We start from the raw sequence: 17,205 nt of genomic DNA on the forward strand, positions 1-17,205 counted from the left end.
AAAAAACGAAAGGGGTAACACTGTCGTTTTTTTTTTTCGGGTCGAAATTTTGAATTTTGATATCTCAGCTCTGGAAGGGTCTAGAGCCTCCATTTTCGCACTCAGGTCAAAGTCTCACGGCCCTCTATCATAATCCAGAGTTTTGAGAAGATTGGAGAAACTTAATTTTTCGCCCGAAAATGAAAAAAAACGAAAGGGGTAACACTGTCGTTTTTTTTTTCGGGTCGAAATTTTGAATTTTGATATCTCAGCTCTGGAAGGGTCTAGATCCTCCATTTTCGCACTCAGGTCAAAGTCTCACGGCCCTCTATCATAATCCAGAGTTTTGAGAAGATTGGAGAAACTTAATTTTTCACCCGAAAATGAAAAAAAACGAAAGGGGTAACACTGTCGTTTTTTTTTTCGGGTCGAAATTTTGAATTTTGATATCTCAGCTCTGGAAGGGTCTAGAGCCTCCATTTTTGCACTCAGGTCAAAGTCTCACAGCCCTCTATCATAATCCAGAGTTTTGAGAAGATTGGAGAAACTTAATTTTTCGCCAGAAAATGAAAAAAACCGAAAGTGGTAACACTGTCGTTTTTTTTTTCGGGTCGAAATTTTGAATTTTGATATCTCAGCTCTGGAAGGGTCTAGAGCCTTCATTTTTGCACTCAGGTCAAAGTCTCACAGCCCTCTATCATAATCCAGAGTTTTGAGAAGATTGGAGAAACTTAATTTTTCACCCGAAAATGAAAAAAACCGAAAGGGGTAACACTGTCGTTTTTTTTTTTCGGGTCGAAATTTTGAATTTTGATATCTCAGCTCTGGAAGGGTCTAGAGCCTCCATTTTCGCACTCAGGTCAAAGTCTCACGGCCCTCTATCATAATCCAGAGTTTTTAGAAGATTGGAGAAACTTAATTTTTTGCCCGAAAATTAAAAAAAACGAAAGGGGTAACACTGTCGTTTTTTTTTTTCGGGTCGAAATTTTGAATTTTGATATCTCAGCTCTGGAAGGGTCTAGATCCTCCATTTTTGCACTCAGGTCAAAGTCTCACAACCCTCTACCATAATCCAGAGTTTTGAGAAGATTGGAGAAACTTAATTTTTCACCCGAAAATGAAAAAAAACGAAAGGGGTAAGACTGTCTTTTTTTTTTTCGGGTCGAAATTTTGAATTTTGATATCTCAGCTCTGGAAGGGTCTAGAGCCTCCATTTTTGCACTCAGGTCAAAGTCTTACAGCCCTCTATCATAATCCAGAGTTTTGAGAAGATTGGAGAAACTTAATTTTTCACCCGAAAATGAAAAAAAACGAAAGGGGTAACACTGTCGTTTTTTTTTTTCGGGTCGAAATTTTGAATTTTGATATCTCAGCTCTGGAAGGGTCTAGAGCCTCCATTTTCGCACTCAGGTCAAAGTCTCACGGCCCTCTATCATAATCCAGAGTTTTTAGAAGATTGGAGAAACTTAATTTTTTGCCCGAAAATTAAAAAAAACGAAAGGGGTAACACTGTCGTTTTTTTTTTTCGGGTCGAAATTTTGAATTTTGATATCTCAGCTCTGGAAGGGTCTAGATCCTCCATTTTTGCACTCAGGTCAAAGTCTCACAACCCTCTACCATAATCCAGAGTTTTGAGAAGATTGGAGAAACTTAATTTTTCGCCCGAAAATGAAAAAAAAAAAACGAAAGGGGTAACACTGTAGTTTTTTTTTCGGGTCGAAATTTTGAAAGTTGATATCTCAGCTCTGGAAGGGTCTAGAACCTCCATTTTTGCACTCAGGTCAAAGTCTCACAGTCCTCTATCATAATCCAGAGTTTTGAGAAGATTGGAGAAACTTAATTTTTCGCCCGAAAACGAAAAAAAAAAACCGAAAGGTCTAACACTGTCGTTTTTTTTTTTCGGGTCGAATTTTTTAGTTTCGATATCTCAGCTCTGGAAGGGTTTAGAGCCTCGATTTTTGCACTCAGGTCTAAGTCTCATGGCCCTCTAACAGAATCCAGAGTTTTGAGTAGATTAGAGAAACTTAATTTTTTAAGGGAATGTTCTTGAGTTCACAGATCCGACTAGATGTGGGCCAGATCTGGGCCAACACTATGTTGCTGTCTGGGCTGAGACTTATCTTACATCTTGTAAAAATGGGCATATCAGGTGCCATTTAATAACTGTGCACACGTTACAATGTAAATGTATAGCTTTAAGGTAAAACAGAAACATTTAATAAATAAAATGCAATAATTGCAGGATATTGAAGTTATGAATGCACTTAAAAAAATTCAAAAAACAGATCCTGGAGCTCCCATTGGTGGAAATGAGGTGGAAATTGTTACAGTTGCGCGGCACTGGAAGCACGAGGAGACGAGGAATAACAGGATCTTTAATTAACAAAACGTAGGAAGCACAGTATCCCACTTTACATAAACGAGAACAGACAAGGAGTGAGGAGAACACAGGGTTTAAATACACTAGAACAGACTTGGGGAACAAGGGGCAAATTAACCTAACACAGGTGAAGGGACTGAATACAAACGAGGAGCGGGAAAATAGAAGCAGGACTGAACCAAATACACAAAGAATGAGGGGACCACAGGACACACATGTAACAGAAATTCAGGTCTTTACCTTTTTTAAACATATGAATTAAAAAAAAAATCTAAAAATTAAGTAAAATTAAAATAAAGTAAAATTCAAAATTCTAAAGTAAAAATTCTAAAATTCTAAAGTAAAATTCCTCCAATTCTGTTATGTTTGTTGGTCAAAAACCACATTATGATCATTACCAAGAATATCCATATTCATAATAAAGTATGAGCAGGATGTGTGTCATTGTGTTCTCCAATGTTACAACAAAATGCGATTTAGCTCAAACTAAACACAAAACGAGAAGAAAAACTAATCATGTATATAGCGTGCCTAAATGCATCACCTAAACAAAAGGAAAAGGAACAAACCAGTAGTTGAAAGAGGTTATTTTAAATAATAAAGTGTACATTCTTAACAAACGGTTTCATTCTCTAGATCTGATGTTTTTGTTAACCAGCAAATATAAAACAAATATTCTGTGTTTTACAACTTAAGCAAATTACTATACATTACAGTAACGAATCGCTATACAAACATTCAACCGGATCTGCAAAGTTGTTCAAATCATCGCTTAACATTGATGAAATATTAATCAGAATATTCCTACTATCAGTCATAACTATAACTACTGCACAGTTTGATTCAGATGGTGGTGGTGCATAATATCAAAATAACGTCAATACAAGCGTTTTGCAGAAATCACACATTTTATTAGACACTAAAGTATTTAGAAATCTATCAAGTCCTCCAGTAATATTATGATATAATGTTGTAAAATGAGGAAACTAAAGCTAATCCAGAATTATTGTGTTCTACTTGACCATTGCAAAGACGATCTTCAAAAGATTTGGCTATTTCTCTCGTGAGAGAAATGAGGAAGTTATGAGTGTGGAAAGTCATGCACTATTCATAAAAGATCAAAATGACAGCGCATAAAACTAACACAACTATTCTAATTTCACACGATTCATTAGAAGCATCTGAGCATGTGTGGTGTCGTACAGTATGGTGTGTGTTACATTCTCTTCCCACACACACTTGTAGGATATATGACAATGAATGAACTTTATCAACAATAAACTATTAATACTCGCAGAAATCGCACTTCACATTACTTCACGAAATGTACATCACTAAAAACCGTAGGCAAGCTCATATTTGTCATTTTAAGAAATATGTAAATTATCTTCCATTAATGACAAATTTTAATAAAACTATTGCTGTCAAATCGATTAATCGCGATTAATCGCATCTAACATACAAGTATGTAAATAAATATATGTGTGTGTACAGTATACACACAAACACACATATGATATATTTACAAAGGTTTATGTTAGATGCGATTAATCGCGATTAATCGATTTGACAGCATTTATTAAAACCAAAAAAACGTGAGTAATTATGTTCTGATATACAGTACCCCTGTTCCCCAACACCACAGATTACCAACAAACGTCTCCATATATTTGGTGTTATACAAAAAACATTAATTCTTTAAAAAAGTATAGAGTATTAAGAACATGCTTTTCACATAAAACAGCATACTCAATACATGTGATGTACTCGCATACAAGTCCTGATATGAAATGACTCCTAGAAGTCCAGCAGTGGATGTAAACAAGACTCGTACAGCAGCGGATCACGGGCGAGTCGGCGAACACTCCACGAAGCTCAGCTGTGCTTCGGACGCCACATTAACTGAAACAGTACACAAATATTGTTACATTCACACACGATTAATCGCAATTAAATCCAGTTAGTTTAACGCGACTCTGGAATAATTTGTTATGCGCAGCTTGTCAGTGAAGCACGGCTCTGTAAACGCCTTTTAAAAATCCATTTATGAACCTCTTGTCCAACAAAAGACTCCAAACTCACTTCATAACGCGAGTTGAGCTTGTGTGTGTGTGTGTGTGTGTGTGTGTGTGTGTGATGATGCGCTTCTCACACAGATTAAGACAGTTGTGTGTTTATTAGTCGCGTTTCATCAAAGCGTCTCTCTGTGTGTGAGAGAGACGCCCTCTGGTGTTCAGATGGATATTTGGCATGTGTGTGTGTGAGAGACGCCCTCTAGTGTTCAGATGGATATTTGGCATGTGTGTGTGTGTGTGTGCGACGCCCTCTGGTGTTCAGATGGATATTTGGCGTGTGTGTGTGAGAGACGCCCTCTGGTGTTCAGATGGATATTTGGCGTGTGTGTGTGTGTGTGTGTGTGTGTGAGAGACGCCCTCTGGTGTTCAGATGGATATTTGGCGTGTGTGTGTGTGTGTGTGTGACGCCTTTGGTGTTCAGATGGATATTTGGCGTGTGTGTGTGTGTGTGTGTGACGCCCTCTGGTGTTCAGATGGATATTTGGCGTGTGTGTGTGTGTGACGCCCTCTGGTGTTCAGATGGATATTTGGCGTGTGTGTGTGTGTGTGAGAGGCGCCCTCTAGTGTTCAGATGGATATTTGGCGTGTGTGTGTGTGAGAGGCGCCCTCTAGTGTTCAGATGGATATTTGGCGTGTGTGTGTGTGTGTGAGAGGCGCCCTCTAGTGTTCAGATGGATATTTGGCGTGTGTGTGTGTGTGTGTGACGCCCTCTAGTGTTCAGATGGATATTTGGCGTGTGTGTGTGTGTGTGTGTGACGCCCTCTGGTGTTCAGATGGATATTTGGCGTGTGTGTGTGTGTGTGTGTGAGAGGCGCCCTCTAGTGTTCAGATGGATATTTGGCGTGTGTGTGTGTGAGAGGCGCCCTCTAGTGTTCAGATGGATATTTGGCGTGTGTGTGTGTGTGACGCCCTCTGGTGTTCAGATGGATATTTGGCGTGTGTGTGTGTGTGTGAGAGACGCCCTCTGGTGTTCAGATGGATATTTGGCGTGTGTGTGTGTGTGTGTGTGTGTGTGACGCCCTCTAGTGTTCAGATGGATATTTGGCGTGTGTGTGTGTGTGTGTGACGCCCTCTAGTGTTCAGATGGATATTTGGCGTGTGTGTGTGTGTCTGTGTGTGAGACGCCCTCTGGTGTTCAGATGGATATTTGGCATGTGTGTGTGTGTCTGTGTGTGAGACGCCCTCTGGTGTTCAGATGGATATTTGGCATGTGTGTGTGTGTCTGTGTGAGAGACGCCCTCTGGTGTTCAGATGGATATTTGGCGTGTGTGTGTGTGTCTGTGTGTGAGACGCCCTCTGGTGTTCAGATGGATATTTGGCATGTGTGTGTGTGTGTGTGTGAGAGACGCCCTCTGGTGTTCAGATGGATATTTGCCGTGTGTGTGTGTGTGTGTGTGAGAGACGCCCTCTGGTGTTCAGATGGATATTTGGCGTGTGTGTGTGTGTGTGTGTGTGAGAGACGCCCTCTGGTGTTCAGATAGATATTTAGCGTGTGTGAGAGACGCCCTCCGGTGTTCAGATAGATATTTAGCGTGTGTGTGTGTGTGTGTGTGTGTGTGAGAGACGCCCTCTGGTGTTCAGATGGATATTTGGCATGTGTGTGTGTGTTAGAGACGCCCTCCGGTGTTCAGATAGATATTTAGCGTGTGTGTGTGTGTGTGTGTGTGACGCCCTCCGGTGTTCAGATAGATATTTAGCGTGTGTGTGTGACGCCCTCTGGTGTTCAGATGGATATTTGGCGTGTGTGTGTGTGACGCCCTCTGGTGTTCAGATGGAGAAGCATTTACCACCGATCAGCCGTTCTTCACTGACAAACTGTGCACATAATAATCGCAGCCTTTGCCAAATCGTGTGCGGTTTCATTGCGATTTATTGCGCTGCCCTAATTCACACTCCTCAAACTCTCTTCGTCAGGGATGTTTCGACACACACACACACACAGATCTCACTTGTTGGGCACAGTTGGCGAGCCAGAGCGGTGGAAGTGGATATTCTGCCATTTTCCGTCCCGGCGATGCCACACACGCGTTTCCTCCGACTGCATGGTGCGAGGCGTATTGTTGACATCCATGTATTGGGTGAGCCGTATATACGCCACGCACGCGGCGTCCTCACCGATCAGGTGTACGTGAGGGTTCAGCAGGATGGTGTGGATGGGTTTGTGGCCTTTGGAGAGAGCTGGAGCAGAAGCACAATCATGCTTTAGAGGGAAATAGAAAATGGTGGCTCACATTACGGCTGTTCGAAAATCGATCGGACCAACCAACACAAGCTTCGAAAACAAAACTGGGAATCGATTTTAACAGCCTTTTTTTTTACCAAAAATGTGTGTTCGGTGGACAGATCAATACAGGACACAGAACATGTAGGATACTGGGAAATAACAATGTCTTTTCTGTAGGGCTGTCAACTTTAGGCGTTTAGTCGACTGATCAGTCGATGCCGTCTTGGTCGACTGACATTCTTATTGGTCGACCAGTCGCATTTTTTTTTTACCAATAGAAATAATTTTTCAACGATTTACTTCTTGATATTTATTCCTTTATAAGCAGTTATTTATTACTGTATTCTAAATATAATTAGCCTATGTTTTGTCCCCAACTTTAAAATGCTTTAATTTAGGCTATTTTTGTAACTGCGCCACAGTTTAGCGCACACACATAGTACACTCGGGAACCGCACGTGTGTCCGGCTGCGCTGCTGCTCGCGCTCGGTAAGGGATGCTGTATTCATTCAGTTAGAACGGCTTTAGTCGACAAAATGTCCAAGAAATCTAAATCTTTTGTCTTGTTGCATTTTAAAACAAAGACGACAAGACTGTGGAGGGAGGCGATCGATCGCGCGCCTACATTTGAAATCGAACTTGAGCGCGCAAAAGACGCGAGCAGCCTTTTAACGGATATATCAATCTGACTCAATAGATTGTGTTTTCTTAATGTTTTCGTTTTTATTTGTACACTTGACGCATTTGAAAATAGCCTAAATAATGCAACAAAACGAAAATAAACCTATACGCGGTCCTACAGCCTATTATTAGGATTGTTTTAGGCTATTTGGGTTTTTTGTGTGTTGTTTAAAACGCCTTGATCGTCAGGACGAAGTTAATAGCTTTGAAAGTAAAGAAGAATATATAGCCTGTATAAACGAGAGCTTTTGTTGGGATTTTTCATGATGTGGCAGATAGCAGTTATATGTTTTGCAGCGTGTGGTGTGGTCCGGTGCGCGATTGGACCGAGGACACAGCTCCTCACTTTTTGCAGTTAAAAAAAAAATCACTTAATTTTCAAAGAATTGTATTATTATTATAGTTTTATTTATTTGTGATGTTTTTTCGTTGTTGTTTTATAAATGCTCAATGACAATTGTTTAAAAAATTTTTAATCAAAACATCACTTTTTTTCTTCTTTTTTTTTAGTCGACTAATCGTTGCGCAGGACAAGACTAAGGATTTCTTTAGTTGACTACAGCCCTACTTTTCTGTTAACCAGATGCTTTTTAGTATTCGCTGTTACTTCAATTATTTGTTGTGTAGTGACGTGTGTGTGTGTTCAAGTAAGCCAGAAATGCGCAGATTCTGCGATACGCTGGATTTAATATATCATGAGGATCACGAGTTTTGCAGATTTGTCTTACACGAACTTCCCCAGCAAAGTGAGTAAACACAGAAACACGCCTGATTGGCTCGTGATTGGACAGCGTTTCCCGCCAAAAGTTAATTTATACCACATCGCACGGGGTGAGTGTGTTAATCTCAATCCCTGAATGTTGTGCTCCTGTTTGTCACGAAACTTCCCGCTAATAGATCCCCAGAAATACTGCTGACGCTCGTCCTAATGCCTGTTAGGTGTCCGTGGATTTGCCTGTATTTGGTGTTGGAAATGTCTTCAATGAACACTAATGTCTCAAAAATCGAACAAAAGTGACAGCCCTAATTCACATGAAGGTAACCAATCATGCATACACACTGTGTGTTTGGACCAGTAAATGTGTTCCAGATGTGCTTCTATTGTTAGCACTGTTGACCCTGTTTTACAGCTGTTTATACTGGAGATGGTTATAAATCAGAGATAATTATCTTTCATACAAGATGGATTGGATGTTGAACGTATGTCAGACGGACAGTGAAGTCTACCGTATGTGGTTAATGTTCAATAAGCAGAGGAAAGGCCCGTTCACACCAATATAGAGGTTATGTACTGACGCCGTAACACGTTCCCTCATCCGGACCGAAGAGTTGTATAACCTCTACAGTGGCATTCAAAGCACTTTCACACTTTTAACTAAACAAACTCATGGATTTCTTAGCAATTTGCATATTGTAACCAGTAAGTGTAATAAAATCTCAAAGATATGTTGGAGTTTGACAGCTAACTCAGTTCCTCAGCATGGACAGACAGAAATCGTTCCTTTAGCATGAAACATCACGTACTGTTCTCAAAATAGAACCTGTGGAAGTCCGTTCCCTCCACCAGGTTTCCCAACGCTTCGGGTTCGAAAGAGGTCAGTCCAGGGTCACAGATCTTCCTGTGGGATATCATCATCATCAGACATGATAGTGTTAACGGAGAGAGGGAAGAGCGATGAGCTGAAAACACTCACGTGTACGCTTCGAAATCTCCGTTATTAATGGCTTCGATCAGCAGCTCCGTGACTTTAATGATCTCCTGTTTCCTCGCTAAAGCACACACACACAAAAACACAAAGAACAAAACGTCAAAACTGTGTAAAACACACTCAAATATGATGTTGGATATTACCAATAAAGCTCTTTATAATCTGTATATGTGTAGCTTTTGACAACCGTTTGCTATTGAGATAAAAACTAAAAAGTTGAGTTATGGATATTATTTAGCATGTTGTTTAGTTCAGGAACGATATTCAAATAATGAATAGTATAGACAGTTGTTTTCAAACTTTTTAAAAGATAATTGCGACTTTTTATCTCACAATTGCGAGTTGCGACATGATATAGTCACAATTGTGTGTTATAAAGTCAGAAATGCGTGATATAAACGAGCAATTTTGAGAAAAAAGTCAGAATTGCGAGTTTATTTCGGACAACTCTGACTTTATTTCTCGCAATTTTGAGGAAAAAGTCGGAATTGTTGTAATTGTCTCTTTTATTTTTTATTCTGTGGCGAAAACACGCGTCCATAAAATAGAAAGACGGAGTAGAGACTTCATATTGTATAAAACCCAGTTTTGCGTTTTACGGATGCCCTGTAGAAACCTTTTTATGATTCTTGCATTGTGTATCAATAATCACTGATAACGTGCTGAACTTGTGTTTAATCAGTGTTGGAAAGCAGATAACCTACATTACAGTTTTTACACTTTTAAAACTGTAGTTTCCACATGATGTAGTGACACTAAAACATTCTAAAACATTGATGAAAACATTCCAGGATTTTCTCCATATAATGGACTTCAATGGGGTCCAAACGGTTCAAGGTCCAAAAGACAGTTTCAGAGTGCAAACTGTTCAAAGGGCTTTAAACGATTCCAGACGATGAATAAGGGTCTTATCAAGCGAAACGATCGCTCATTTAATAAATAAATAACAAAGTTTAAGTTTTATAAGCTCAAATGATCGCCAAATGTAGCCAGTGCAGTTTGCAATGAAACTCTGAATTGGACCTTGAAGCGTTTGGACCCCATTGAAGTCCATTATATGGAGAAAATCCTGGAACGTTTTCTTTAAAAACATTAATTTCTTTTCGACTGAAGAAAGAAAGACATGGACATCTTGGATGACATGGGGGTGAGTAAATTATCAGCAAAAGTGAACTACTCCTTTAAGTCTGTAAACATGATGTTAACACAGGCCAGAGAAAATACTGTACCAAACACAGCAAGCTCACAGATTGCTCAGTTATTACAGATGATGAGATGTGCAAGAAACAAAAAAATAACTAAAGTAAATCATGGGGTAATTTTCATTTTTGGGTGAACTATAAGTCAGTCAGATTGTGGACTTGTGCTTTCTGTAATAAACATCTCTTTGACAGTGGAGTTATCTGTATTGCCACTAGAGGACACTAACGCTCCTTAAACGTCTTATTGCACACCCGCACCTCGAGGGAGCCGAAACAGTCAAAACTACAGACGAAACAGATGTTTGCAGAGACGCTTCAGTGCTTTTGTGACAGCACTCTCTATCTCATCAAACTCGAAATAAGACTGGCATTAGAGTGTGGAAAGCTTTTATTCGCTGTGTCCAACCAGGTTAGTAAATCATGATAAACTGTATTTCCTAAATGGTAATGTGTTCTCATAGGGACAGAGTCACTGGCCAGGATGTCATTCGTTTTCCATGAGGCTTAGTGATTTTACTGATGCAAATGAGAAGAAACAGCAACACAATACTTGGAAAACCAAAGGCAGCGCAGACGAACACTGTAGTTGGATAAAAGCAAGACATGTAAGGTAATCATAGCTTATAATCGCAGATCACCAGAGCGTTGGCCTATAGCTTCAGCTCGTTTGTTTATTGCTGTTATTTGAAGTGTAAAAAAAAGTCGCAATTAGCTTTTGGTTTATTTGATTTCGTGGCGGAAACAAGCTTTCACAGAAAACTGAATCCAGCATCTAAAACTAAGATATTGCTTGGCCTAACTAACACCAGCTGAGGTCTTGTCTGTGCACATCTCAGATATAATAATAATAATAATAATGTCTGCTTAGTATAGTTAGAAGTAATTTTTAGTTAGTCACCAGTTCAGCCAATGGAAAAAACATACAATTGTTAGAAGTAAAGTAAGCATTTAGGTCCACCCCTAAACATACCTGTCAGCAGATCGTATGAAAACCAGATTGAAACAAATAAGCCACCAATTCGCCAAAACGTATTAACTGGGATATGAGATTGTGTTGGTTCGGCATTATTGTACACCAGTTTATAAGTGTGCGTTGACTCCTGGTCTCCCTTCTGTCACTTACACTGAATGGTGACGTGGTTCTGGATTAGCTGAGATCTTTTGGGAGCAGCTTTGGGAATAATGCACTGGCCACAATCGGCTGTTGAGTTGGCGTAGAGGAACGCCAAAAGGGCAGATAGGAAAACCAGCAGGTATAGAGCCAGGAGGGCTCTGAGAATGAGGTTACAGCAGACTTCTTCAGGACACATGTTTGGGAAGAACCAGGAGATGGAGGAGGAGGAGGAAGAGGAAGAACTAGACTCACGGGAATGAGATCGTTCAGGCTTATATATTCTAGTAGGCAGGCGGTAAACTGGCCCAAGGATATGAAGGATTTATTTATATGGGAAGAACGTCAAGGGCAAGATAGATGGATGGAAGGGTTGACAGATCAATGGATGAATGGGTTGACAGATCAATGGATGAATGGGTTGGCAGATCAATGGATGGATGGGTTGACAGATCAATGGATGGATGGGTTGACAGATCAATGGATGGATGGGTTGGCAGATCAATGGATGGATGGGTTGACAGATCAGTGGATGGATGGGTTGGCAGATCAATGGATGGATGGGTTGGCAGATCAATGGATGGATGGGTTGACAGATCAGTGGATGGATGGGTTGGCAGATCAATGGATGGATGGGTTGGCAGATCAATGGATGGATGGGTTGTCAGATCAGTGGATGGATGGGTTGGCAGATCAATGGATGGATGGTTTGGCAGATCAATGGATGGATGGGTTGGCAGATCAATGGATGGATGGGTTGACAAATCAATGGATGGATGGTTTGGCAGATCAATGGATGGATGGGTTGGCAGATCAGTGGATGGATGGGTTGACAGATCAATGGATGGATGGGTTGGCAGATCAATGGATGGATGGGTTGGCAGATCAATGGATGGATGGGTTGACAGATCAGTGGATGGACGGGTTGGCAGATCAATGGATGGATGGGTTGACAGATCAATGGATGGATGGGTTGACAGATCAGTGGATGGATGGGTTGACAGATCAATGGATGGATGGGTTGTCAGATCAGTGGATGGATGGGTTGGCAGATCAGTGGATGGATGGGTTGACAGATCAGTGGATGGATGGGTTGACAGATCAGTGGATGGATGGGTTGACAGATCAGTGGATGGATGGGTTGACAGATCAATGGATGGATGGGTTGACAGATCAGTGGATGGATGGGTTGGCAGATCAGTGGATGGATGGGTTGGCCGATCAATGGATGGATGGGTTGGCAGATCAATGGATGGATGGGTTGGCAGATCAATGGATGGATGGGTTGACAGATCAATGGATGGATGGGTTGGCAGATCAATGGATGGATGGGTTGGCAGATCAGTGGATGGATGGGTTGGCAGATCAATGGATGGATGGGTTGACAAATCAATGGATGGATGGTTTAGCAGATCAATGGATGGATGGGTTGGCAGATCAGTGGATGGATGGGTTGACAAATCAATGGATGGATGGTTTAGCAGATCAATGGATGGATGGGTTGGCAGATCAGTGGATGGATGGGTTGACAGATCAATGGATGGATGGGTTGGCAGATCAATGGATGGATGGGTTGACAGATCAATGGATGGATGGGTTGACAAATCAATGGATGGATGGTTTGGCAGATCAATGGATGGATGGGTTGGCAGATCAATGGATGGATGGGTTGACAAATCAATGGATGGATGGTTTGGCAGATCAATGGATGGATGGGTTGGCAGATCAATGGATGGATGGGTTGACAGATCAATGGATGGATGGGTTGACAGATCAGTGGATGGACGGGTTAGCAGATCAATGGATGGATGGGTTGACAGATCAATGGATGGATGGTTTGGCAGATCAATGGATGGATGGGTTGGCAGATCAATGGATGGATGGGTTGACAGATCAATGGATGGATGGGTTGACAGATCAGTGGATGGACGGGTTGGCAGATCAATGGATGGATGGGTTGACAGATCAATGGATGGATGGGTTGGCAGATCAATGGATGGATGGGTTGACAGATCAATGGATGGATGGGTTGACAGATCAGTGGATGGATGGGTTGACAGATCAATGGATGGATGGGTTGTCAGATCAGTGGATGGATGGGTTGGCAGATCAGTGGATGGATGGGTTGACAGATCAGTGGATGGATGGGTTGACAGATCAGTGGATGGATGGGTTGACAGATCAATGGATGGATGGTTTGGCAGATCAATGGATGGATGGGTTGACAGATCAGTGGATGGATGGGTTGGCAGATCAATGGATGGATGGGTTGGCAGATCAATGGATGGATGGGTTGACAGATCAGTGGATGGATGGGTTGACAGATCAATGGATGGATGGTTTGGCAGATCAATGGATGGATGGGTTGACAGATCAGTGGATGGATGGGTTGGCAGATCAGTGGATGGATGGGTTGGCAGATCAATGGATGGATGGGTTGACAGATCAGTGGATGGATGGGTTGGCAGATCAATGGATGGATGGGTTGACAGATCAATGGATGGATGGTTTGGCAGATCAATGGATGGATGGGTTGACAGATCAGTGGATGGATGGTTTGGCAGATCAATGGATGGATGGGTTGACAGATCAGTGGATGGATGGGTTGGCAGATCAATGGATGGATGGGTTGACAGATCAGTGGATGGATGGGTTGGCAGATCAATGGATGGATGGGTTGACAGATCAGTGGATGGATGGGTTGGCAGATCAATGGATGGATGGGTTGGCAGATCAATGGATGGATGGGTTGACAGATCAATGGATGGATGGTTTGGCAGATCAATGGATGGATGGGTTGACAGATCAGTGGATGGATGGGTTGGCAGATCAATGGATGGATGGGTTGGCAGATCAGTGGATGGATGGGAAAGCAAATACATTTAGACATGGATTGATAGTTGGAGTGAAAAATGCAAAAAGCAAGGAGGGGAAATAAGTATGACATAGAATGAGAAAATGACATAGAAGATGAATAAAAGATTTACACCCCTGAAAACAGACATGAATGAAACAGCAAAGGAATGGCAAATGGAACAGAAACATCTCCGTTGTAAATACATTTATCTTCACACTTATTCAAAGGAATTTAAAAAGAGTTTGACATCATGGTGTTTCGTTCAGGAGACACGCAAGAACCAATGGCAACTTTTACTGTCCATTTCAGAGCTTTGGTGGAATTTAAAATTAATAGTGATTTATTTATTTTTTTGATCAACACGGACATTTTTTTGAGTGGTGATAATTTCTGCATAGGTTTCATTAGGTTTAACGTATGCATTATTCATGAAAGAAGTGATTACATTATTCCTCTACAACTTCAACTGGTTATGAAACGATGTGAGTGGGGATTTGCATTTAAGCAAAATATGTATTTATTTATCTGGGGTAAAATATGACAAGTTCTTGACAGGTGTAATGAGATTCAGTCTTATACGACTCTAATGGCCAGATTTACTCAGAGCTTACAACAGCAAACCCTCTTTTGGTGTTAACCACGACTGTCAGGATTTACTGAGAAATAAGCGCTGAAATACGAGGATAGGGTTGTTTTTATTGGATATGCATTTGTAGGAGTTTCCCTTTCAGACAGTATTAATGGAGGCGAGTGTTTAAATGAATTATACAAGGTTTGCGCTCGTCGATTAACTGGCGTTTGCATCATTATTTACCGGCCAAAAAGCATTTCTTAAACCAGACGCTAATTTACGCTGCACTTGGGAGATTGTATTGGTCATTATGGAAATGAAATCTGACGTTTGGTGTTTAGAATCAGAATGAACAACAACTGAAAATACCATTAAATATCATGACACAAAAACAGTCACATGACCATCTGCATTTATGTCACACAACCTAATCTACAGATATTTACACAAGGGACACAAGCGTTGATCTAGCGTCAAAGCTCACGATAGCAAAAAGAGGAACAGAAACTTAGAAGGCATGTGAGAAGAAAGCTTAAAATATAAAGATTAACCTCCACAGATATTCACCAACCGTAAATTATAGAGTACGGTGGGCCAAACTAATAACACATGCAGGAAACAGGTGATCAGAGTCTGCATGTTTCCATTTTTACAGCATGACACAGTGTATAAGGACAGGCTGCATTCAACAGTTATTGTAGGCGAGATACGGCAGGCAAACACATGTCAATTTTGAGATTTTGGGCTGTTTGTATTCAATAACATGTCGTCTTTCAGACTTGTGCTGAAAAAAACACACCGTTAGAAAGCTGTCGGATCCAAATATGGTCATTTCCTGTTTATCAGCAACCAATCATGAAAGTAAAATGGGCCGTTTAACTCAAAATGCGCAATCCCATAAAAATCTTTAAAGGCCGTTTTCTCAAAATGATTTTCTCACATTTCTAGTGATGATTTTCCACTACACACACCAACCTTTACAGCCGTATTCCTAACTATATTGCGAAGGTTTGTTCCGAGGGATTTGTTGATATATCATTCTTGGCCTGATTTATATGACATTTAATGCCTAAAATAGGGCGGAGATCTATTTTTTAAGGCTATTGGCAGGATTTTCTGATTTACAGGGTAACAAAAGGAGATATTCATAATCCCCTCATTGAATATATCAACAAAATGCAAACATATTTTTTTTCAATGGTCAGATTCGTCACTTCAAAATATATGCAAATTAGCGCATAATTAATTAGCATATTTAAACATAAAATTACAGAAAACTTTTTCTCCTATTTATGCAAGTAATCAACTGGTAAAGTTTCACGTTGACATCTGTAAGTTAACATTTTTATCCTATTCACCTGCAGTGTCTCGCCTTAAGAATCTGTCAAACAATTGACATCTAATCTCAAAACTCGTAGCAGAAATAAAAGGCAGGAACGAATGAAATATTAAAGAGTATACATGTCATGTCTGAGAATGACTCTTCTACTGTAGATCTGAAGTCTGTGTTAGGTTCACTGTACCTTTAATGTCCTCGTCTTCAATTGTGGTGTTGGCACTTTCTGATGATTCCTGAGAGAGAACAAACACATGAAGGAAGGAAGGAAGATGTATAAATCTTAAATGAAAAGTTAGTTATTAACCCCCTTTCAGAAGGTTAAATATATCTCTGACTTGTAATATCTCTGACTTGATGCGTTTTATTAAAATTGATCTGAATAGAACAGAAAGTATGCATATTGTGATGACATTTGGAGATTATGTGGCGTTGTGTAACCTGAACTGAGAGAAACATTTGAAGACCTCAGTGGAAACACAAGTATGATGGAGGCAGACATTCAGTGACAGTGAATTGTTTGGATTTCTGCATTTATCACTTTATATAATAAATGTGACCTGATCTTAATTGAGCGTGAGTCCTGTTTACAGCTGGTATTAAGGTGCGTTTTGTTTTATTTATTAATTTGGACTATTATGAAAGGGCAGGGCACCTGTGAAAGAATCTTTTGTAACATTATCCATGTCTTTACGGTCACTTTTTATCAATTTAATGCATCCGTGATGAATAAAAGAACTCATTTCTTTCCAAAAAAGTTGAAAACTTTTGAAGGGTGGTGTTTAGTGTTACAAAAGCTTTCTATTTCAACTTTATATTCATCAAACAATCCTGAATAAATGTAGTACACAACTGTTTTCAACATTGATAATAATCATACATGTTTCTTGGGCAGAAAATCCTCATATTAGAGTGATATGCTGAACATTCGGCCTTCATAACATAATTTTAAAATATATTCAAATAGAAAACTTAGAAATAGAAATATTGCTGTTTTTTAATGAAATAAATGCAGCCTTGGTGAGCAGAAGTGTGACTGTGATAATAGACAACATTCACCAGATGCAAAAGTGTAAGCCA

At 40.3% G+C, this 17,205-nt stretch overlaps 1 protein-coding gene across 15 annotated transcripts in view; it reads right to left on the reverse strand.

Annotated features, from left to right (window-relative positions):
• Window positions 1-2,334: 2,334 nt before the first annotated feature.
• The window catches only part of camk2d1 (calcium/calmodulin dependent protein kinase II delta 1), a 68,224-nt gene continuing 53,353 nt past the window's right edge, over window positions 2,335-17,205 (reverse strand). For 7 of the 15 annotated variants that reach the window (XM_039690812.2, XM_039690810.2, XM_039690813.2 and 4 more), the window contains 5 exons: window positions 16,313-16,361; window positions 9,034-9,109; window positions 8,864-8,958; window positions 6,384-6,612; window positions 2,335-4,261 (listed from right to left, as the gene is read on the reverse strand). In XM_039690812.2, coding sequence (XP_039546746.2) covers window positions 4,258-4,261; window positions 6,384-6,612; window positions 8,864-8,958; window positions 9,034-9,109; window positions 16,313-16,361 — 453 coding nt within the window. In that variant the 3' untranslated portion in view covers window positions 2,335-4,257. Of the gene's footprint in view, window positions 4,262-6,379; window positions 6,613-8,863; window positions 8,959-9,033; window positions 9,110-11,373; window positions 11,672-16,312; window positions 16,362-17,205 lie in introns of those variants that run through there. The other 8 variants (XM_089131848.1, XM_089131836.1, XM_089131816.1 and 5 more) reach the window with 3 other exon arrangements.

Source organism: Pimephales promelas, chromosome 1 (assembly GCF_988280905.1).
Source record: "Pimephales promelas chromosome 1, fPimPro1.hap1.1, whole genome shotgun sequence".
NCBI classification, from domain to species: domain Eukaryota; kingdom Metazoa; phylum Chordata; class Actinopteri; order Cypriniformes; family Leuciscidae; genus Pimephales; species Pimephales promelas.